The sequence below is a fragment of the Sinohyriopsis cumingii genome, chromosome 9 (assembly GCF_028554795.1).
Source record: "Sinohyriopsis cumingii isolate HCF-2022 chromosome 9, ASM2855479v2, whole genome shotgun sequence".
Lineage (NCBI taxonomy): Eukaryota > Metazoa > Mollusca > Bivalvia > Unionida > Unionidae > Sinohyriopsis > Sinohyriopsis cumingii.
Genome location: NC_142969.1, coordinates 47425189 through 47450569, shown reverse-complemented (window position 1 = coordinate 47450569; position 25381 = coordinate 47425189). Strand labels below are relative to the sequence as shown.

At 37.7% G+C, this 25381-nt stretch overlaps 1 protein-coding gene across 7 annotated transcripts in view; it reads right to left on the bottom strand.

Moving 5' to 3' along the window:
* Positions 1-25381, bottom strand: part of LOC149791753 (STE20-related kinase adapter protein alpha-like) — a 65316-nt gene that overhangs the window by 12303 nt on the left and 27632 nt on the right. For all 7 annotated transcript variants that reach the window (XM_089970249.1, XM_089970252.1, XM_089970250.1 and 4 more), the window contains 6 exons: positions 22456-22564; positions 18104-18227; positions 17121-17289; positions 16392-16496; positions 4821-4914; positions 1093-1237 (listed from right to left, as the gene is read on the bottom strand). In XM_089970249.1, the coding sequence (XP_089826375.1) occupies positions 1093-1237; positions 4821-4914; positions 16392-16496; positions 17121-17289; positions 18104-18227; positions 22456-22564 (746 nt within the window). The remainder of the gene's footprint in view (positions 1-1092; positions 1238-4820; positions 4915-16391; positions 16497-17120; positions 17290-18103; positions 18228-22455; positions 22565-25381) is intronic.

The following is a 25381-nucleotide window of genomic DNA, read 5'->3' as shown; positions in this document are numbered from 1 at the left end:
TGAAAATTGTCAAATGAATTCTGGATGTAAATTATTTGAATAGTCTCCAGTGTTATCAAACTTACAATGCATGATTCATTAGATTAATTTATCAATGAACAGTATATGCCCATTCTGTGCTGAATTGTTCTCTATGCAGGCACTAGTAGGGAATGGCTGAGTCAGGAGATTATTGAACTAAGAGTCTCATTGGCCTGGACCTTTGGTCAGAGTATGCCATCTTGAAATAAACTTATTGTGCAAAAACCATCATTTTCTTCAAACTCACTATGACTGTTAGACCACTGAATTTACATTTGTTTATATATATATATATATATATATATATATATACACACATACATACATACATACACACACATATATATACATATATATATATATAAGCCATCCACAAAGTCTGGTCAAGAACTTAAGCAAGAACAAAAGTTATTCTACAAAATCCATATATCTAAGAGCCACAGTGGCCCTGACCTATGGCCTTTTGAACTTCAAATCAATATTCATATTCCATACCATAAGTGCAATTCCTCTACAAAATTTGGTCCAGATTTATGGTCTAGAACTAAAGTTATTATGCAAAACATTTCTTTTTTCAGTCAGTGACCTTGACCTTTGAGCAACAAAATGAGATATTTTGTCCAAACCTAAGCGCAAGCCATCCACAAAGTTTAGACCCGGTCTGTGATACAGAATTATTGTTATTGTACAGAACCATTTTCCTCTTTCAACTACTGTTACCTTGACCTATGACCTTTTAACCCCAAAATTGATAGTTAGGTCCTGGTCTGTGATGCAGAACAAATGTTATGCAAGAAATAATTTCTCTTCCTTCAATCACAGTAACACAGCCATTTGACTTCTTTTGACTCCAAAATTTTACCAGCTTCTTCCTGGCTTTAAATCCAGGCACAAACCATCCAAAATGTTTGGTGGATAACTGAAATTACTGTGCAGAAACAAAATTGGTAACAGAGGGACAGATGGACAACATCATAACACAATACACTCTCTCACATAGCATGCACATAAAACTGGTCACACATTTCACAGATTCAATGCTGAAGCCCTCTTATTCTTGGAAATTTATACCTGCTCTCAGGATCTTTTTCTAAACAGATATCAACAAACTGATGGAAAGTGTTCAAGAAGGTTCGATTGTATGCATATCCCAGGGCACCGGTCTTCTCCGAGTTGTTGGCCTCTACTCTATCAATTCCTGAGTCACCTGGCACACCTAGAAAAGAGAAACTGGAGCCTTAACAGAGTCTGAGATCACTGGCCTACTTACTTAAGTTAACCATTCCACCAAATAGGCTTACATAGTATCATTATAAGAATACAACCTGATGTTAATTATCTCCCAATCATTCTTTCACATAGATTTTACCTATTTTGCAACAGTATGAAAACAATTATAACAAAAGATCTTGATGGTAAACTGTATATACTCGCTTATAAATCAACCTTTATAACTGAAAATTTGATTCATGCAGAATAGGGGTCATCTTTATAAGCATACCCCAAAAAATAAAAAAATATACCGGTAATGTTGGAAACTCTACATGATTGCAGTACAAAAAAAATAGGGTGAATTCAAATATTTTTATGTTTCTATGCATTATTCCCATTGAGAAATGCATATATATGTACTGTCTTTTCCGTTTCATGACTTTATTCTTACAAATTACTTGTATCAACAGTTATTTGGATTTTAAATATCACAAATAAGTTAAATATTATACAGTGCGAAGTTAAATGTCCATCAATGTTGTTTACCATTATTATTTACTAAGATTGTATACTGCTTTTATTGTCAAGCAAGTCCTAACAACATGTATTTAAATAATAATTATATTTTGCTGTATAAACACTGGGTTTGGTGCAATAACAGTTTTGATTTCAGTTGTATTTTCCTTTTTACATAGGTTACATTTTTAATTCCCATGTGATATGTCAACACACTTTCTGCCAGTGCACATGACTCAATAAACCCTTGAATTGTAAGGCAGCACACTTGTTTACAAGTTGACAATCCCTTTCATCAAGCCGCGAATTTAGTACATGTACTTATTCAGTGCAAAGTAGAGTCCTACATCTTCCAGTGAATGTTCAACCTTAATACCTTTATCTTGTAAAGGCAACATCATTTTTATTTCCCACATGACAACCATGTGATTGAGCTGCAAGTTTGCCAAATAACAGGGAGGTTATTCAAACGATGCGTGTTTAATTGCAACTTTTAATAGATTTCATCAACTGTATAATCAAAGTGTTACTGATAGGGTCCAAGCTCAGTCTATACATAAGCACCCACACATGACAGTGAAGCCAAGGAAAGAGAGTCAGATAATATTTATGACAACTAGAACATGTTGATTAACTTGATGACCGTGAAAGGATTTCTGAACATTATCAGACAATGAAGATCAATTCTTGGATTTTGTACCAGATGAGATTAGATAGGATTTTTATAGGATACTGTGAATACAAAATAAATTTGGACTTAACTTTCATTGTTTATTATAAGATTAACATTATGGGATATTGTAAATCAGACAATTATTTTGAACTATTTTTGTACCAGCATGTGATCTATATTAAATTCATGGATTTATTATATAATGGATATAAAATCTCAAGCATTATGGACTTTAATCAATTTAATTAGGATGAATCATAAGTTGTCAAGTTATCTGTGATATGTTCCCCACAAATAATATAAATCTATTTTAAACTGGTTCTGATTTTTTATATATCTATCTATCTAGCTTGTTTATTTGTCCAAAGTGACTCAGTGACGACATATCACCCCTTCAGATGGATCTGACTTGCAAAATACACCTTGGCTCACAGGAGAGCCAAAGAGAAATGGGTTTTCTGTAGCCCTAAAAAGATGATTTCACTTTTAGTTAAACTGACTTACAAGCAAGTATATATGGTAAGCCTATGTACCAAGTTTATCAGAATCAGATAAGAAATAAGGCCTCTAGAGAAATATCCAACTTAACAAAACTGATGCAAGAACACCTCATTAATATGGAAAGATATTATTTGCAATAGAACTTGTCTAAAACCTATCAGTCTAATGTAAGCTCAGTCTCTAGAATAGTAACAAATTTAGTTGTTGTTGTTGTTCTAGGGTTTAACGCCATTTTTCAGCACAAGATAGGCTATACATGGCGGCCAGTATAACTGGTGGAGGAGGAACCATGGAAAACTGAGGGAAGACACACCGACCCATGAGAAGCTACTGGCAGGCTTTCCCATGTACCCACGCTAGCCGAGCCTTGGGCTCAAACCCATGCAGACAGAGGTGAGATGGCAGTGATCCGTCATGGTGAACGCTTTAGACCACTCGGCCACTCGGGGCTCCCAACAAATTGAGCATCATAAATATGCATAGATCTTGATCACAATCAAACTCACCCAGCAGCTTGATGATATAAGGCTATTTAACAACTTTTATCAAAATATGATCATCAATAAAACTGGATGAATTTAACAAGTTCAGTCAACCAGATACAAAACTACCTTATTATGGAATGATTTTGATCATTATTGTAAAATAAGTCCATAATCTAATCCACAATGGATCAGAAATATGGTCTACAGAAAGGAAACATTCTCAACCAATTCGATACAAGATCATCTCATTAATATTAGTTGTTGATGTTGTTATTGTTGTAGGGTTTAACGCCATTTTTCAGCACTCGATAGGCCATACATGGCAGCCAGTATTAATGGTGGAGGAAGAACCCAGAAAAAACCTGGAAAGAACCACCAACCCATGATAAGCTACTGGCAAGCTTTCTCACATACCCACATTAGCCAAATCCGAGACTCGAACCCACGCAGACAGAGGTGAGATGGCAGTGATCCGTAACAGAGAGCGCTTTGGGCCACTTGGCCACTCGCGGCCCCTTCAGATGTTTTTGAGAAGTCTTTTAAATGGTATGTAGTAATGGCAGCTAGTACTGATGGGTGGACTGACATCTATGTACAATTTTGAAAGCCCTTAATGCCAGAATGCACTATGCCAAATTTAGTCAAATTCAGTCCAGTTGTATTTGACAAGAAATTTAAAATAGCAATTATTGACATAAAACTCATGACAGATACAGAGCCATACCGAAAATTCACTTGGCCTTATGGCATGGTGAGCTAATTACACCAGATGATTACCTGTCACTTGGCCTTATGGCATGGTGAGCTAATTACACCAGATGATTACCTGTCACTTGGCCTTATGGCATGGGGAGCTAATTACACCAGATGATTACCTGTCACTTGGCCTTATGGCATGGGGAGCTAATTACACCAGATGATTACCTGTCACTTGGCCTTATGGCATGGGGAGCTAATTACACCAGATGATTACCTGACACTTGGCCTTATGGCATGGTGATCTAATCACACCAGATGATTACCTGACACTTGGCCTTTTGGCATGGTGAGCTAATTACACAAGATGATTACCTGTCACCTGGCCTTAAGGCATGGTGAGCTAATTACACCAGATGATTACCTGTCACTTGGCTTTATGGCATGGTGAGCTAATTACACCAGATGATTACCTGACACTTGGCCTTATGGCATGGTGAGCTAATTACACCAGATGATCACCTGTCACTTGGCCTTATGGCATGGCGAGATAATTACACCAGATGATTACCTGACACTTGGCCTTATGACATGGTGATCTAATTACACCAGATAATTACCTGACAGAAACCCTCATCATATAAGTAAACTGAAAGATGACAATAGACTGAATTTCTTTTTTTATATGATACAATAAAATTAAAATACACCATTACCAGAGTCAGTGATATTTTGTTCTGCACTTAATGCAGCAATTGTTGAAGAATCAGCAAGGACTGGCTTTGTTCCATTGAGTTTTTCTAGTAACATCTGCAAAAAGAAAAAGTTTCATGGGTATAAATTTTAATGTTCTTACAATAAGTTATAATTTCACCAATTAAACATTTTTCATTTGGAGGTCAAGATTTGTTCCTAAGTAAGAATACCAAATATATTTGTGTATAAGCAACATAGACCCAAATCTATAGTCTATGCTGTTTTGTTCTACTGACAAAACCTTACAAACTCCATTGACCCCGATCTACCAGAGCATTATATAATGGCAGATCAAGGACATTTCAGTTGGATCTGACTTGTGAGTATATACTAAATATGTGCCAAGGAGATGTTGTACATGTGTAAGACCATATCTTTATAGGCCCAATTTCCATTAGCACTTTTTGGCAATGTTTCAAACAATTTATTTCCCCAACTTTTATAATTTACCTGACAATATCAGATACATCCCATTGTCACAAACAAACACAGTTATACATGCTTTACTGAAAAGTTTTATTATAATAATTTAGATATGTAACTAATACCATTTGTCTCTATACATTCATACACATGGTAAGTACATGCAAACTTTGTCAGCCTTGACTTATCCAAAATTTTAAAGTGACATATATGCAGCAAAGAAGAACTAATCAAAAACAGATAGTATCAAATGCAACTGTCCCTCTTTGGTATCTCAATATGAGGACCAGTCATACAATTAAACTTATATCTTAAAGGATATGGAGATCAGTAATACAATCAAATTGTTACTCAACAATTAAACTGATATCTCAAAAAGGATATAGAGATCAGTCATACAATTAAACTGATACCTCAAAGGATATGGAGACCAGTCATACAATTAAACTAATATCTCAAAGGATATGGAGACCTGGTCATACAATTACACTGAAATCAAGGATATAGAGATCAGTCATACAATTAAACTAATATCTCAAAGGATATAAGATACCTGGTCATGCAATTACACTGAAATCAAGGATATAGAAAACAGTCATACAATTAAACTAATATCTCAAAGGATATGGAGACCTGGTCATACAATTACACTGAAATCAAGGACATAGAAACCAGTCATACAATTAAACTAATATCTCAAAGGATATGGAGACCAGTCATACAATTAAACCAGTATCTCATAGGATATGGAGATCATAAAAATAAACTGACATCTCAAAGGCTATGGAGACCAGTCATACAATTAAACTGATATCTCAGAGGATATAGAGACCTGGTCATACAATTAAACTGATATCTCAGAGGATATAGAGACCTGGTCATACAATTAAACTGATATCTCAAAGGATATGGAGACCTGGTCATACAATTAAACTGATATCTCAAAGGATATGGAGACCTGGTCATACAATTAAACTGATATCTCAAAGGATATGGAGACCTGGTCATACAATTAAACTGATATCTCAAAGGATATGGAGACCTGGTCATACAATTAAACTGATATCTCAAAGGATATGGAGACCTGGTCATACAATTAAACTGATATGGTAACCTCAAAGGATATGGAGACGTGGTCATACAATTAAACTGATACCTCAAAGGATATGGAGATCAGTCAAACAATTAAAGTGATACTCAACAATTAAACTGATATATCAAAGGAAACTCAACAATTAACCTGATAACTCAAAAGGATATGGAGACCTGGTCATACAGCTAAAGGATATATACACCGCTCCCTCGATAACTCGCGATCCCGCTTATAACGCGGTGTCCATCTTGGCTCCCGATTTTTTCCAGAGAAAATGTATTTAAAATATCTTTAAAATATGCTGAACATGAAAAAATTACGATAAGAATTGATAAATTAAACCTCGATACATTGCTCGTTTTATCATCGAAAATGGTGATTAATGCCCGTAAAAATATAATCCATATTTTGAAATTTTCAAGTTCTAGAGAAGAATTAATTTCAGAGATCTCGAAAACGCTTAATTACGCGTATTTGGACGCCAATTTTTGATCTGGGACGCAGAAAAGGCGGGAGTCCTCCGTACGCATGTAATAGGTGCGCGGGAAAATTCAAAGATTTGCCGGTCCTGTTTCAGCCACCTGCTTTGTGGGAAAATGTGTTGATCAGTTTACTGTGCTGATATTTACAATGACAGAATTCAGTGACTGAAAGACTCTTTGATGTACTGTTGCTATTTCATAAGAGTACATTAAAAAAAAAAAAAAAAAGAACATGATGCAACAGCTAGGCGGCTAGTTCAAAGGCTTTGACTTGGCGACCGAGTGAGAAAATATACTGATATTTAGTGATTGAATTCAGAGGCAGAAAGACCCAGTTTTAAAATCCTAGCGAGACCTCTGTTTAAAGGTATCATATATTATGTAAGTTTTTAGGATAAATAGTTGTCATTATACTGTAAATAAACAGTCTGGTGAAACAGCGATCAATGAAAACTTCTGGTAAATGTTAACAGGTGGCAACAGAGAATGAAATAAACACCAATTAAACGACTTCCTGTGTGAAAGTCACTTTCTAATCCTTTAATTCCGTTTCAGTGTAAACATTATAATCACAACATATTCTGTTCATTGAAAACATGAAAAGAGTCAATCGACCGTCACATCGAAACCCGTAAGTACTTCTGTGAGAACCTAATTACATGTACATGCCGGCTTTGTTTTGATCAACAACTTGGGGAAGTGTTTGTTGCATTAAAAACAAAAATCGATTACAAGAGACCTCGGGTGCTGGATTAAGGGTCTTGGAGCTGCCTTTGACGTAAAGCAAAACAGTAACAGAGACAACGACGACGAAAGTGACTTCGAATGTTTCAGTGAAACTGATGTCATTAATGCCGAGGCTGTTTGGGAGAAATTAGTACAGACTCATGGTCCTGAGATGGGCGTTTCTCTTGATGGAGGAGTGGATTTGTGCTGACAATGATTGCCCTACAGCCGCATACATGTCAGATGAAACTATAATTATTTCTATAGCGAACAAATTTGCAGCAGAAGACGATTCTAACTGGAATAACACAAGTGTTGAAAGTGATGCAGACACAGATGTTGCACCCCCACCCCTCTGCACAGGAAGCAAATATTTTGATATTGTCATAAGGTGGCTGGAGACCCAAAATGTTGACTACGTAAAGCTCATGCAGTTGAGAAATCTGAGGGATTTTGCTCGGCGGCAGAGAAACCAAGGAGTAACACACACAAAAAAAATTAAGGAAGCAAATATTTTGATATTGTCATAAGGTGGCTGGAGACCCAAAATGTTGACTACGTAAAGCTCATGCAGTTGAGAAATCTGAGGGATTTTGCTCGGCGGCAGAGAAACCAAGGAGTAACACACACAAAAAAAATTAACTGATTTTTTCAAAAAGTGAATTGATATTTGTCAAGCGTGGCACAAACGGCAAGTATTAACTTGTTCTAATTTACGTTGTTTTAAATTTGAGACCAATTAAATATGTTAGTACTGATTAACTCTTGTTTTTTTTTTTTCCATTTTACTTCTATCGCATTGAAATCTATCTGTCTATCGTTCGATCGACACTGTTTCTCGAAAAGAGTCGATCTTTTGTGTAAAAAAAAATTATAATTTGGCTCAAACAATAAAACTAGAATGTATACAATTCAACATAAAATTAGTGACGTAGTACACAATGTGTGAAGTGGTACACATGTTCAGCGAACGGAAACCACGTGGAATAATGTTTTCGATGATCGCCTCAATATACTGTAATTTATCCTGAAATTTTTAATGTTGTCCTATGAGAAAATAATAAAGTACACCGTTATGAAGAGATATTTATTAACAGTTAATCTCAGAACGATTATAAAGTGAATATTCAGCAGTATAATCTGCCTACCCCCCCCCCTTATTTTTCCGTTATGTCGTCAATCACTTTATTGGTTTTGGGCTTATTTTATAGGTCCCTCGATAACTCGCCCCTCGCTTATAGTGCGGTCGATGTTTCTGGACCCCGATGTGCGCGAGTTATCGAGGGAGTGGTGTACATATGATATTTGTTCTTGGATAATAAAGACATCATGGAATGTTTATAAACTGTAAGATTATCAAGGTAGAATGAATATCAAAATATAAAATTAAACAATAAAAGTGGAGCTAACTTCATATTCATAACCTGAACTTAAAACGTCCAGTTTCATCACCGGAAGATAATTTGTTTTATGCCTGAATTGGTGTGTGTGATTTGGATTTTTAATGTAGTTAAAAAAAAATTCAGTCATATCGCTACAATGTCTGCAGTGTGATAGCTTATAGTGATGTCTAGCACTGAGGCATCATGCCGCAAACATCCCACCCAGTCACATTTTCCTGACACCAGGCCAACCAGTCCTAACACTAACCTCTTGATGCTGAGCGCCAATTGAGGCAGCTGTCAGCACCATTTGTGTAAGTCTTTGGTATGACTCGGACAGGAATTGAACGCACGACCTCCCGCATTCGAGGTGGATGCTCTAACCACTAGGCCACCAGAACGGGATGCCTAAAATGGATTTTGTTCACATTCAATTCTTTTTAGAACTGAAAGTACTCTCTTGAAATATATCCAATTTTATCAATATTTTCACTGTTTCGTTCATGATTTATTGCTTATTGCTGGGACCTACAAATCAACTTGCCTGACTCCCAGAACATCTCACATTTGGCATGGGCAAGCTTGTTTCCAGGTCACTTGCCCACAGTCCAAAAAACTGAGTTGGGAGAGTTAGTTTTCTGTTTATAATGCCACAATAGACATTTCCTTCTTGTAGTCAATGTCAAGGTCACTCACATTTTCTCACTCAGGCTTGATAATGTGAATATTTAATAACTGAAGCCAGCTTTGTGAAGTAAAGAATATTGATATTCCAATTTATTAACTAACTTTAATCATAATATTTGTATGTATCTGGGTTTAACCAATGTTCAGGTCCCTAACCTAGCCTCAGGCAGTTACCTGACTGAGTCTGAAGATTATTTTGATGCATGTCACCATCTTTAGGCAAGTAAAGCATTAATTGTCAATAATATAACTTGTGAGATTTCACTGACAGATGTGTTTGGAAATTAAAGGTACTTGTTACTAATAATTAACCTCCAGGATTTCATTCAACGACTGATCAATGAACCAAAAATGCAACATGCAAATGAACAGTCTGATTAAAATCAGATCTCCACTGTCCTACATGAAGATTTGACAGTGATCGCTTAGTGGTCATGTTCTGGTGACCTATTTTATTACCATAATCACTAATTTTATCAGCCAATCAGATGAAGTGTTATATCTTTGTTTTTGGGGGAATAAGCACTGTGGTAGAAAAGGAGCAATGCTAAATGAGTTGATTCACTTTTTTTTGAAGGCTGCATTTCCATAGACTAATTCAAAGGTCATCAGAAAACAACCCTAAGCAGTCACTATCAGATCTTCACATAGGACATTGGAGATTTGATTTTAATCAGATTGCCCACATGAAGTACTTATGATCTGTTATTTATGTGGTAAATAACAGGAGACCAATAAGTAAATATTGACTGGCAAACAATTAAATGGATGCAAATAAGTGTTATCACAAAAATCAGACTGTCAGATATTTTGATGCATGTCGGTGGTTTCAAGGTGACTGGATGATAACTGTAAAGTATACTGACTACATTCAGTTGTGAGCACAAATTAATCATTACAAAGAGTCTAGTTTTCATTATTGTTGATGTAGTTGAAGAAAGCAAATTTGTAAGTAAATTATGTTTCTCTAAGAATACTTACCCATTCCAATCATATTACATTAGAAATATTAGCCTATTAGCCTCCTAACTCGTTAATCGAGCTCTACTAAAAGAAAATCATTGATTCCTGTCCATTTCAAACACACAAAAAGGGCAATAATTCTTGCCTATTACCTCCCCTTAGCACCACCAGGTGTTTTTAGCTGAGTGAGATAATGAAAAGGATGCCTGCATGGTGGGGTGGTTGGGAGGGTTTTTAAGTAATGTGATCAGGTAAGTATTCTCGGAAAAACATAATTTACTTGAAAATTTGCTTTCTCATTTGAACACATTCCCCAGTCACATTAAGAGAATAAGTAATAGAAGGAGGTGATGCAAAGCATCCATCCTCTACCTTGGATATCCTACTGGGGAAGAATAACTGGATTTCCTTTGTGAACAATAACATTAGTTCAGGAGGACAGAAAGGGCAAATAGTTCATTCACTCTGCATGCACGTATGATAGTAACTTTAGCAACATGTGGGATAGAGGCTCGAATTTACTCGTATTTAGCATGTTAAGACACGTGAGCGGTTCCACTTTGTAAACAGAACAGATTTTGGTTGATTGAGATCACAATCGGCAAAATTATGTGAAAGGTCTTTATCATGCCCAATATCATATCTGCCATGATGAGAGAATGTGTCCCATATCTTAGAGTGGTAGCCTATGATAGTGATCGGAGCAAACTGTTTCTCCTCAAAGAGCCAGAGAAAAAATCTGGCCATGTGAGGTATTGAGGCACTCAAAGAGATGATGTTACAGATTTGCTACTAGTCCATGAAAACACACCACATTCCCTCATAAACCTTCACAGTAGACAGCCTTCTTGTTCTCGAGATTCTCTCCACAATTGAAGGTTTAAGTTGTTTTTCTTGTAAGGCTGTCCAATTAAGAGCCAAAAGTGCTGAAGAAGATGGCCTGGACAGGATTGGAACACTGTGACCGTGTTCTGATATGGTTTGGGATGGCCAGGATCTTCCTGGGCAGATCTATCACTATACTGAGTAGACTGGTGACCAAGGACTTGTTCCATATGAGAGTGTCTTGTCCCATCTGAGAGGGGCTATCAGAATCATCTTTGAATTCTGACCCTGTAACTTTGGGATTATTTTTGGTATCAGGACCATGGGAGGGTAGGCAAATACCCACAACCCCTCCCAACTGATTGTTAATGCATCCAGGGCCCAAGCTTCTGAGTCTGGGACTGGAGAGACGAAGGTGGGTAACTTGTGATTCCACCTCGTTGCAAAACCAATCATCAGACACCTCCAAAGTGTGCAGATCCGAGTGAAGACTGACTCATGGAGAGACCATGATGTGTGATGCACTTGACCTGTTCTGGATAGAGTGTCGGCCAAGATACTGAGTCTGCTGGATCTGGTAACATGTAAGCATTCCAACCATACACTAATGTTGGTACACACCATTATTTCCAGTTGGGGCTTCTCAAGCAGGACTCCCATGGTCAGCCAACCTGGGATGCACCACCGACACAGGTATTAGTGTGATCATGACTTTTGGACTTAGGGAACATGAAAATAGGTGCCATTGTACTAGCAATGTCATTTGTAAGGGGCACATAAAAAGATGGCTGTGAGCAATCAAGTTTGCTGTCACAATGAATAAGCAGGAGCTGCAAGAATACTCTCGCTGAGAACCATTTCCTGTTGGAAATGGAGTTGATTCCGGTTGGTTAAGAACCCCATACCCAGATGGACAAAATTCTGGGATGGACAGATGTATGACTTTTCCCAGTTCTATAAAAAGCCTATATGAACTCAAAGAGAAGGAGATTGTTCTTGCATTGGAGTAGAATATAACTTACCATGTTTCTGGAGGATGTCATCCAGGTATGATGACATCGTTGTAGATGACATCGACCAGAAGAGGGAGACGATGCAATCTGTAATCTGGGTAAAAGTCCAAGGGCTGATGTTGAGGCCCAAGGGAAGAACTGTGAATGGACAAATGGTGTCGCAGTATGCATAATGGAGGAATCTTAGTGACATGTGGAGGCACATGGACATTAAAGTATGTGTCAGTAGAGACCAACAGCATACTTGCCCTTTCGGATTGAGAGGTGGATTGATCTCACTGTCTCTATCTTGAATTCTGGAGGTGCAACGGATCAGCTGGGATGACTCCGGTTGACAATGGGTTTGAACTTGCTGCTCACTTTCCGAATTAGAAGCAGCACTGAATAAAATCCCTAGGGATTGTGTGTTTGTACAATCTCCACCACCTGTTTTCTGATGAGCAACTGTATCTCCTTTCTTGTTTACTCTGATGGTAAATCTGTAAAGAGGGAAAGGGGTTGGATGAAGAAGAAAAAAACGAAGCTATAAGATGATCAGGATCAACCACCCATTCTGGAAGATAAGGAAGATCCAGTAAACATGAAAAAAAAATGCATAGTTGGCTGCTCACAGGAAGCCTGGCTGCAGGCAGTGGAAAGGGTAGGTCAATGTTTAAGGTTTGGAGGCTTAAAAGCAGAGAAAATTTGTTTCTATCCACCTCTGTATGATTGCCTCCTACGTTGATTAGGCTGTCGTCTCTTGGTCATTGGGTTGGGACTGAACATCCCTTTGCTCTGGCTGAGGGTGTCCAAATGCCTGAATGGGTAGAGCAGCGAGTAGGAGGGGCAGTTCTTGAGTTGCCTGCCTCCAAACTTCTTCAATTTGTCCTCCAAAACGCAATGGAGACCCAAATGGGGTTGTCCGTAAGGCGAGAATATGATGTGGTTTGAGCAAAGCAGACTGCAGACATTCATCCTGTCAGAGTAGGTCTAAGTTATCTGAAGCCGTCAAGGCAATGGTCATAGTATGGTGAGCTGCTCAGTTAAGGACCTGAACAATTCCAGCCATCGCATCCCTATTGTTAGTTTGGTTTGTTTGGCAAGCCAGAAGATTATCAATGAGCCCAAATCTAACATGGAGGATTATGCCACAATGTTTTGAACCAGCTTGGATGTGGCACTTAACACATTCTTATCCATTTTGTAGTATAATGGAGCTGACAAGTGGATGGTGCCAACCTTTTGTTAAGAGCCAGAAGACCTGTGTTGTGGTGTTGCACTGAATAAAATACCAGTGAGGAGAATGCTACTGGAATGTGGCTTTCAGAGAAAAATGCCTCAGAATTGCCTAGGTCACCAATCCAACCAGAAAGCCGGTTGATAATCACCATAATCTTTGCTGACTGTGTTAAGAGCCAGAAGGATGGTGTCTCTTCCTCCTCCCCAAAATCAATCCATGCCTTGACTCTGTAGGTCTGGGTACCAGTAGGTGGTGGAGGGCATTCCGAACTGGCCAACATTCAATAGATTTCCTCGATCACAGCCTGAAAGATGAATTCCATCTGCTCCATAGTCGGATCTCAATAAGACTGATTTGACAGCATCTCATCATGCTCAGTGTATGCGGGTCCACTTCTAGGTCAGCTTCATGTTGGGTGACATCGATGACTTCAGCCAGTTGTATTTAGCGATGCCACTAGCTCTTCCTTGAGGGTAGGCAGTGAACAATCAGAAGTCCAACAATATCAGCACTGCAAGCTGATGTGAACTCCATACGGTCGAACCGGATGCTGAAAGTATATAAGATGGTCCGGCTGCTATCACTGGTACTTGCTGCTCCAAAGACCTGCCTAGACAGATTTCTTACTGAAATCTCCAGTATAATAGTGGTAAGATGCTGACAGTATGGCTAGATAGACAGACCTGTCACTAAGATCCCCATATGATCTATTTGGCTGGACCGTTTTGACAAAAGGTCCTCATCCTGGGATGGTTGGACTACCAGTGATGTCCAGATGGCTGGTGACAGCTGGACAGCCAGTAACAGTGCAGCAGTATTAAGAATTGGATCCAATGGATCCAGCATGAACCCCATGCATCCTGACTAACAGGCCTGAAGGCCATGCATGACATGCAGTGTGGACTTGGGATCACTGGGCTGCCTAAAATTGGGGGAATATCCCCCCAATGGGTCAGGGGCAAGCAAGAGAAAAAGGGGTAAATCTGCCCCAATGTCAGGAATTGCATCGTTGTCTACTGTACCAGATGACACATCTGTTTGAAAAACATCTGTACCCTTTCTGCATCTTCTTCCTCCCCTGCTGCTGATGTAACTGTGGCCATAGGTTGCACCCGATGAACTTTCCTATGAGGGGGAATGCCAGTTTCTCCCACAAGACTTTAAATGGAGGTGGATCTGGGATGAAGGCTTAGGATGTCATGCCTTTCCTTCTTTAGTCCATCATTCCTTCCTCTCAGCTGCCTATTGGATCACTACAGCCCAAGTGTCTTCTGAGCAAGAGTTACATATGTTGCATGGGGATGATGATGTACATTTTGTACAGGCAATGCAGGAGTTCTGGTTATCTCCTCTTTGCTTAAAGTTTTTGCATTTGAAGCACCTGGATGTCATTCCACTGAAACAACACAGAAGAAACATAAAGTGGAAACTAGTAATACATTTGAAATTACTAACTTGCTAAATCACTTCTACAACTAATGGAAAGTGAACAGTATCCTATTAGAAACCTATGGCCAAGCTATCAACTTAAGCAAAATGCTTAGATAAATAAGTCTAACTGAATTCTATCAAAACAACATCAAATAAGACAAAACAAAGCATAAATTATCAATGCAGCACGTTAGAAGTTGGTAATATAAGCTGTTATAAACTGAGTATGCAAAAAAAGAGTCAAAGTCATGCTAACTCGTAATGACCTTGATGGAGTTCAATGATAGCATGGTGGGATTGGGTCTTAAAACATGAAGCCCTGAAAGTTAACAGAATCACAAAAATTTGGCAAAAATAGTGAAAATAATAAATACAACCTGCAGCAGATTAATAAATCATCAAAATAGATCCAAACAAATATTGGATGGGCCAGTTTGGATTGTTTTAGGGTAAGCTATACTATAAGGCCAGTACAGCAGCGAATCTAAAAACTGGTGACAACTGTCTGTGCTAAGGGGACATAATGGGCAATAGTTAATGCCCTTTGTCTATTTGAAATAGTAAAGCTGGGTTCATGAGGTAGCAGGCTAATATCCCTAACAAAATATAACTGGGAAATGTATTTGAAGGAGAAATGAGTCTTTCATAATTATTTAGGCAAGAAAGAAAACTTGGCAAAGTTTTTCTAATTAACCCAATTTACAGACAAATTATTAAAATTAAATTAATACAGCTCTGTTATTGGTTATTCAAAATGATTCCCTCTATGCCTCTGTCTCTCAAAAAAATTCTTGCTATTTCAAAACCATTTTCTAATTGACCTTTTCTGAGGCAAGCTCAATTTTTCTGTGAAGCTGACTTTCAGAATTTTTTAAAATCCCTGCTTATTGTTTGTAGTTTATCATTTATGGGTTTAATGCAGAGCATAATGTGTTATCATCAAGCATTTGACTTTTGCACTCTACAACATTTCATATCTGGAACTTTTCATTCATGGGATAAATAAATGTTAAAGGATCTTCTATGAAATTGTCTGATATATAACATATGCAACACCCTTAACCTCACCAATGTGTTTGCAGTGCAGTATTAGTGTGATGCAAAAACATGGATATCACCTATACTGTTCAACAGAATTTAAAAGAACACATTTTTTTAAAAACATCATTTTAGGGCACAAGTCAAATGATATAAAATCCAGAATAACTGACCTCTGTTAATAAAAAGAGTAAGATATGATCTTTATTACAGAACTAAAAAAAGTTAAGAACTGGTCCAAGTACAAACCTGAGTTGCTGGCATGTCAGAGAATGGGGCATAACCATTGGCAAGCTCACAGGCTGTAATACCCACACTGTAAATGTCTGACTTTGTGTTATACCCAGCCAAATTCTGGAAAGAAAAATAGCAAATGATGAAAAGATGCTGTGGGTTTAATGCCATTTTCAGCATACAACAGGTTATACGTAGTAGTCAATATAACTGGTAGAGGAAGAACCTAAGAAAACCATGGAAAGCACTATAACCCCCCAAAAAGCTACTGGTAAGCTTTTCCACATACCCATGATGGCTGAGCCTGAGACCCTAAATCATGCATCCGATGTGTGAGATGTGTGAGTGATCTGTAAAGGTGAGCTCCTTGAACAACTCGGCAAAAAACTGAAGAAAAGAAATACTTTCTACGGATTTCTAACATGCTACAAACGACAGTGAATAGAAGAATGTGGCAAAGTAAATCTTATCACAACATTTTCATGACTTTCCATTCAGGAGGAGTAATGATAACAAGAGTTTGAAGATAGCTGCCATTTTGGCCATGTCAGATGTGTCAGATCAACACCATTTTCATTTAGGCCCATCTAGACAAAATAAAAAGTCTTTTAATGAATGCTCATATTGGTATGACCATTCATTCAAGAGGGATAGCTACAAAAATATTTTCAAGGTGGCCATTGTGCCACCTAAATGAAATCTGAACAGATAATAAGTAGAAACTTTAACACGTGGGCCACAGACCTGCTCGAGTATCTCTGGACTGAGCCACTGCAATAGTTTGCTGGTGTGTGGGTAGTCAAATGCCATTTTTTGCCTTACTCCATTCCTTGACATTTGGTAGGCATTCCTCATCCCTGCCAGACAAACCTGTCCTGAGGCTTCAATAAGAATATGACTGGCCTTGACAGCCCTGTGCAAAGATAACATCACCAATTAAAAGGGATTATAATAAAGGTTTCTTGTTAACACATGGATATTATTATAAATAAAGATCATCTTCCATAAAAAATCTGTTCATAACAACAAGAAATTCTGTGAAAACTTATGTATAAAAGTTTTGGGTACAAGATTGATCAGAGTAGGGTTTGTTGAAGCAAATAAAGTCACTGTAATCAGGAAGTGTAATTTCCTGTAAAAGTTTCAATACTGGGGGCAATAATAGAAAAATAAATAAAAACGAATCCATGTTGCATTGCTGACACAGATAATTATAAAAGCTATCATGATTTGATTTTCATACAATTTTTGAAAATTCAGATCAATTTTTAAAGATTACAAAAAAACATTATACAGTTCTCAAGAAAAGCAATGGTCACCAAGCAAGTTTGCAGAAATGATGTCCTATGCTTTTTCTCAAGCCAGAGGAGACATTTTTTTTAAGCATGCAGGGGCCAAAACTCCATAATATTTAGAATCATTATCGTGAAACCAGCAAGCAAATCTGACAGAAAACCATACCTCCACTAAACAATCAGAGAACATTGACAGTCAAACTCAATAGTGACATTGACAGTCAATCTCAATAATTTCATAAAACGCTGTAAGTTAAATTCTATAATTACATAGAACAGAGTCAAATTCAACATAAAATCAAAAGCAATGTCTACAAAACAGCTTTTTAATACCCCAAACTACTATGTAAGTGATATTTTACTTATTCTCTATTTTTGCTTGCAATTAGTTTCAAAGTTGTATTGTCAAAGAAAAGGAGAGAGAAATGTAACCTGTGAATAATCCCTCTATTATGAAGGTAGTCCAAAGCAAGCAGGACATCCCGCAGAATGTAGGCTATAGCTTGCTCTGGCAAACCAGACATGAAGTAGGCATGGATCAGGTCTCGACAGGAACCTACAACAGTGCAGAACAGACCGTACATATTCAAATTCATTTTAAATGCTGTATAGAGCACTTGCCTTGACAAAGTCAATCACTGGCCTTGACAAAGTCAATTACATGCCTTGATAATCAAGCACTTGGTAAAGACAAAGCGGTTAAGAGAGATACAGCAATGCATGTATAAACTTCTCTTGTATCTTAAATAGACTTTTACACAATTTTTAAATTCAAATGAATTTGCGTGTGTGTGTGTCTGTGATTCAGATTTTTTACATAGCTTTAACAATTTTTCAGTCATATCGCTATGATGTGTGCAGTGAGGCAGTTTAAAGAAATGTCTAGCACTGGGGCATCATGCTGCAGACATGTAGTATGATGTCTCACCCAGTCACAATATCCTGGCATCAGGCCGACCAGTCCTAACACTAACCTCTTAATGCTAAGCATCAAGTGAGGCAGCTGTTAGTACCATTGTTAGAAGTCTTTGGTATGAGTCAGCCGGGGATCAAACCTATGACCTACCGCATCTGAGGCAGATGCTCTAACCACTAGGCCACTGGAGCAGTCTCAAACAAATTTCAAGTAGATGAACAATGTACTAAATCAATAATGTCAAAAAGCTATTCCTTATTCTTATGGAACATTCAAATTCTCAAGTACTGAAATAAAAACTATTTAAAACTGAAATGGTCTTTCAGTGTCCTGTAGTGAAAGCGTGTGTTTATAACAACTTTCAACAACTTTCTTCTCCAGCCTTGCTATAATGACGGTAAGTCTTGGGACACCCTTAATTACTTTTAAAAGGAATTTCTTTTTAGTGACATATAACATTGGGAAATGAAATTTTAGCAATTTTGTCATGTGCTATTAGTCTTGGGACACCTCTGAGATTTTTTCTTCTAGTAGATCAGCAAATTTTATCAATCATAATGTCATTAAAAAAAAAATAAACATTGTGGTTGTTTAGAGACTTTGTGTGTGTGTGATTTGGATTTTTAACAAAGCTTAAACAATTTTTCAATCATACTGTTACAATGTCTGCAATATGGCAGTTTATAGTGATGTCTAGCACTGGTGTATCATGTCTCACCGAGTCACATTATCCATACACCAGGGGACCTCTTAATGCTGAGTGCCAAGCAAGGCAGCTGTTAGTACCATTTTTACAAGTCTTTGGTATGACTCGGCCTGGGTTTGAACCCATCACCTCCCGCATCCGAGGCAGATGCTCCAACGACTTAGGCCACCAGAGTGGTTTGTGAAGAGACTGTCATTATGAATTATTAGATGAAATGTTCCAAAACTCTGTTTGAAAATTCATATATTTAATCTTCCTGTTTTCCTATAATTTCTACCCAATTCAAATATAATCTGACTGGACAAGGACATGAACTGAGCAACAGTACCATAGTGACAGCAATATCTCCCTTTTGTGCACTAGTTTGCTGTTATCAGTTTATGCATTACTGCAGTAAATGTAAATACCTATCGGACTGAAATGTGATACCAGTATTGGAACAACAAAAATTGTGTTTGTTTCAATGCTTGCTTTTATTGGTCCTGTTTACATCATGGCATCACCAGATATACATTGAAAATTTTAACTTGTGCTAAATGAAGTACATCTCTTGGTTTCAGATCATTGGCTGACAACAACTAGAGTGATGTGTTTGAAGACTGCAGTGGGTGAATCTATTGTGTTTATCTGCATAGGTAAAGATCATGAAGTGAGACAACCTAATACTATATAGGCAAAACAAAGAGATGCTAGATGCGTCTAGGAAAACAAAGTTATTATATATCAATGCCCTGAATGCGAATGTTTAAGCCATCTGTATTAAAGATTACTGACAAGTTTGTGAACAGCAGGTCAGGAATGTTTCTTCAAGTCAGATTTAACTTCATATATAAAATGAAAAGCATGATTATTTCAATTGTCAAAATAGTGTTCCAGTGTGATTCATTCTTGAAGGTAATTTAGGAAACCAAGCCCTGCAAAAATAAATTTCAGAGCTCTTGGTTGACAGTTTTACCTTGTGAATAATGCCAGCAAATAAAAAGACTAGGGGCATTTAATTCTTTGCACATAAGGCAAACAACATGTCAACATATGTCATTCCTGTGTGTGTACCGTATCTGTCAAAACAGGTGCACCACCTGTAATGTATCTGTCACGCTGAATTGAACATTAAGATTGGTTCTTTTTATTATCATTTGTTATCTTAATCTTGTATAAAAAAAACTATTAATTGATCTATTCATTCAGAATGACTTAAGCCATGAAAAAGATTTATCAAAAGACAATAATAAGCACATGCTTGTGTCTGCACAGTTGATTTGTGCTGACAAAGCATTACCACCCATGTAGTGTTTATTATTTTGTTCCATTTTCGATTACTGAAAATCATGTTTTTCAAAACATGACAATGTCAGGGGTTTTGAGAGTAAAACTTGTGTTTTTAACATAATATGCTATGTTATGGCAGATAACACCTTGAAAATAAATGTTTGCATTTCATCAGCACGATCAAAGTTTTCTCAGGCAAATTATATTTTTTTTTTACAAGCCTGATGGGCACCTCACTTAGGATAAAGGACGGACCCAATCTGAAATTAGTGGGGCCCAGTGCACCAAGCTATCAGATTTTTTTTATTTATAAAATGAAGAAATTCAACAAAAAAATTTAAAGCTTGTGAAGGATGGGTATTATGTGAGGGCAAATTAATTTAGTACAGCTATTATGCATGGCATCTCACCCCTCTCATAACCACTTTTGATTTGAAAATAACTAACTGGCGTAGAAATTTATTGTCAAACAAATGTTTACCAGCATTGCTGCCAGTCAAAATTCTCTCTTTACCCAAGCCAGCTTCTGGGCTGAAACAATTAAATGGCCAGGGTTTGTGTCAGAAAAAAAAAAGACAAATCCACCAATCCACTATAGCACAGACCTCACAGCAATCTCAAAACAGCTCATGAATTATGAAGTCTTTATTTACCTTTATTTTATTTCATAAAAACAATCAACGCAGTTTCTAAGTTAACCAACGAGGAAATTGAACAAAAACTGGTCACTGGTTTGATGTGTGATGATTTTGTCAATTTTGTCTTGACATTTTTTGTGTCTGTAAGTGTTGGAACACTGAACATGTTATATTTTTATGTCCATAAGTCTTGGGACAAGAAAAAAAATTCATGTCCCATGACTAACTATCTGATATAACAGTAGCATTTAGTTGCATTTTATGGTACTTCAGCACAATAGTGGCTCTATTGTGCCAATTAAAGGTGAAGTAAAAAATATAGCTATATGGCTTACACAAAGATTAAGGAAGATAAACCCTTTCAAATAAATGTAAACATGATGTACAAAATGGTAAAATACAAAACATATAGATGTAAATGTATATAAAATACTGCATTCCCTCAAAATGTCCAAAATGTTCTTGGATAGAATATTATCAAACAGTTTTTTTCATGCAGTTTTAAAAAAAATTATACTTCCATCTCAGAGAGTTGAAATCAACACACTCAAACACTCAACAAGAATGTCTTAAACTGTCAGTGGACACTGGCATGGTAAGCACTCTGGTCGAGGTTCACCATTCAGAAAGGATGCACAAGTTAGGTGCATGTGTCTGACATGCAATCAGCACAAAATCACTTCATCTGTGCAACTTGTTCTATAGGATGGATGCCAGTCACCAATAGTGCATTTGATGTTCTTTAGTTTGTGGAATTTTCATTCCATACATTTTGCCAAGTATGATGAACACGCAAATTCATACAATATTGGAAACCAGTACATGGAATCTTCCATTTGGAAATGATTGGCTGGTTTATCTGCACCTTTCAGTACCTTTTACACCAATGCGACTGGCCGCCGACAATCCAAAATATTTTTCCCAGATTGTATGAGAGCACTTCATGTTTTCTGTATTATAAGGGTTTTCAGATTTAATGATTTTGCAAGAGATTCTTCAAGCAAAAGCGAGTGAGAAAATGACCTAAATGCAAACCTTAACCTCAATGTTAATGTCAGACCGATAGATGGACAGACAATATCAATTCATAAATCAGAGTTCCTTTGTAATCTGGTCAAAAATGCTGCCTCTCTCTCTCTCTGTCTGCTTATAAAAGTAAGACAAAATCTGCTGTTCTAACTGCATTCAAGAAAACATCATTAACTGTTCAAAATAATGTCTAGATTTTGTATCTGAGATGAAGAAATCACCATACCATAAGCCATAAGTGGCATTACAGTCCAGATATCATTGTTGTGGACAAATGAGGTATACAGTGGCAATAGGGACTCATGATGAAGCTGGCGACATAGGATGATTTCGTTCTGAAAATAGAAATCATACTTTTGAACTGAAATGGAAAACAAGTCGATTTCATTATCCATTTATTCTTACTTTAAGCCAACTTCGGCTGTTTTGATACACACACACATATATATATATTCCTAAATTTTTCTGAAATTCAATTACACTTTTGTTAGCTTGACCATCTGTTGGCCATACATAACTGCTTTTGTGTTGTGCAGTAGTAATACATCACCACATATATACCAAACAGCCAAAAGAGTGTTCACACACACACATTGACCAGATCTGGTATGTCTGATTATTAATGTGAACACAAGAATGTTCACAAGTTCAGCCAATCAGATGAAGTCCACCTTCATTAAAATGAATGGCTGTCACTGATAATTGAACTCACCCAAGATCTTGATGATTTTAGCTTACATAACAAATCTGGTCAAAATTTGAAAATAAATATGGCCTCTGGAATGTTCACAAATCCTGCCAATCATCTGCAACACCACCTCATTAATAAGCATGGATGTTGCTTATAATCAAGCCTATCTGGGATCTCAATGAAATAAGGTTATATAAAAAATATGATCAGAGATATGGTCTCAAGAGTTTTCACAACCTCAGCCAATCAGATTCAGGACGGCTCATTAATAAGTACATGTCACTCATATCTGAACTCATCTGAGATCTTTATGGTATAAGCTTATATACTAATTCTGGTTCAAAACTAAACAGAAATGCATATTAACACTAATTTGGGGAACTAGGTCCACTGCTGCATTAGGGTCCCCAGAAGAGAGTGGTAAATACAAGAACACAACAATATCTTCTCATCAAGTCTTACAATGAGGGCATTTGTGAGATGTTGTTGGGAGGAACAGGACTGTTCCTTAACTGATGATAAAACTAATCATCACATAAACAAAAAACTCACAAGGGAGAGGATCTGACTTCCCCAAATTAGGGATTTGGCCCTGCTGAGTCACAGTTCCCCAACAGAGAGACAGTTCCCTCAGAAAGGCCTATCTTAAGTGCACTGTGCAACAACCACTCACTGAGTACTGGAAATGAAAACCCTTAACGACCTTAAATGACATGCTATTCCACCTATCACCCTGGCAAAGGCTCTTGTAGCTGCAAAAGCCTCAAAGAAAGAGCTAAAAAAATTGCCCCGTCATTCACACTCATAGCTTTGCCAAGAGAGGCAGTTGTCTCCATTCTGAACCTCTCTTCCAGAAGAAATCTGTACCAAAAAGAAAAAGATCAATAATGAGTCAAACCTTTCCTCCCTCTCTTTGAAATAATGAAAATGTGGGAATAAAATCCATGATTTCATATGTTCTTCGCCCTCTCTCAGATGAGAGTACACCAGTTCCCGTAGAAATACCAGTTATGACTGGTTGAACAGAAGGGGGGGGGGTCCTTAAAAAAAGGTAAAGGGTTTCAGAACAAAGCTGTCATCCCTCCTTTACATTAGAAAGGATCAATGCATCATCCCAGTAGTGTGAACCTCTTAAAAAAAGGCATAATCTGGTACCTACTGACACACTAGAAAGTGGAGGACTTTGCTGAAATGGCCATAACTACCTAGGGGTGACCATCCCTCTTTAGGGAAGGTGGAAGGGGTCCAAAAACTTCCTCACCTGTCCGCTCTTGCTACCTCAATGTGAGAATGCCTGGCAGTAAGAGGGATTAAACTGAGGCTGGTTTTGATTGTGATTGTTCCCCATTTAACTGCTTAAAAGAGGAGGCTGTGGACCTTTCAGTCTGAGTGTTTATTTCACTAGTATAGCCAAGGACCGGTGTTGGTGATTCCTTAAATCCTAAGGTTACTGTTGGAATTAGCTCTCTGAACACTGTTATCTGCATCTTGAGCAGTGACCCATACAAGACTGTTGCTGTGATAGAGCAACACTTTGGATGTCTCCAAGGCCATATCCCTCCTGAGGTGAAGTAGCCTTGCAGAGAGCATCATAGATATTGAGAGCACCTGTCTTGATGTTTTGGCCACAGTCTCTAAAAGGCTGAAGGAGACAATGATACCAGTTTCAACAGAAAAATGTCGCCATGCAAGGCTAGAGTAATTAGTGCTTGTACCTTCAGTTCCAATGCATTGAGAAACTTGACAGGAAGATGATTCCAGGTACCTGCACCAAAATCCAAAGTGGAAGGCTTAAGGGCATCACATGTGAATGGACCCTGTAACTATTGGCAAAGACCAGTAGCCAAAGTGTAGAAGAAAGGACAGACCACTATTTCTGCTGTCTGACCCTTTCTTGGCCCTTAGACAATTTCTGAGTCAGCACACTCACTATTACTTAGTGAGAGGAACTGCAGGTGTGATTTGGGCTGTGCCTTGAACAGCCTCTCCAAACTGGAGATGATGCAAGCCTCCAAAAACCCTGGTGGTGGGGAACAAAGATCTGAGGAAGAGAGCAGTAAACCTTATCAACAGTCCACATCTGTTTCTACTCAGTCTCCTGACCCAGCAGGTGGAATGGAGAAGGAAAACCTTGCTGATGAGAAGAACAAATATTTTGTTGTCCTTTATTTGCTCACAGTGTGAGGTAGTACTATTTTATCTCATATCCTGGGAAAGAAGACTTGCTGACCCCCTAGGGGTTCATAATCTTGTTTCCACTCATGGGAGGAAAGGGAACAAGCCTCTCTCCCTGGATAAAGGGAATGCCAATTCACTCTTGGTTAAATAGGTGGTAAGTAACAGTCCCCCTCCCTCTCTCCCTCAATTAATGAGGCCTGAGAAGATGGAAGGTAAATCTAGAGTTAGCCTGGTCCTCATATCCATGGAGAGATGAAAAAGATGGCAGGTATCCCCAGCTCTA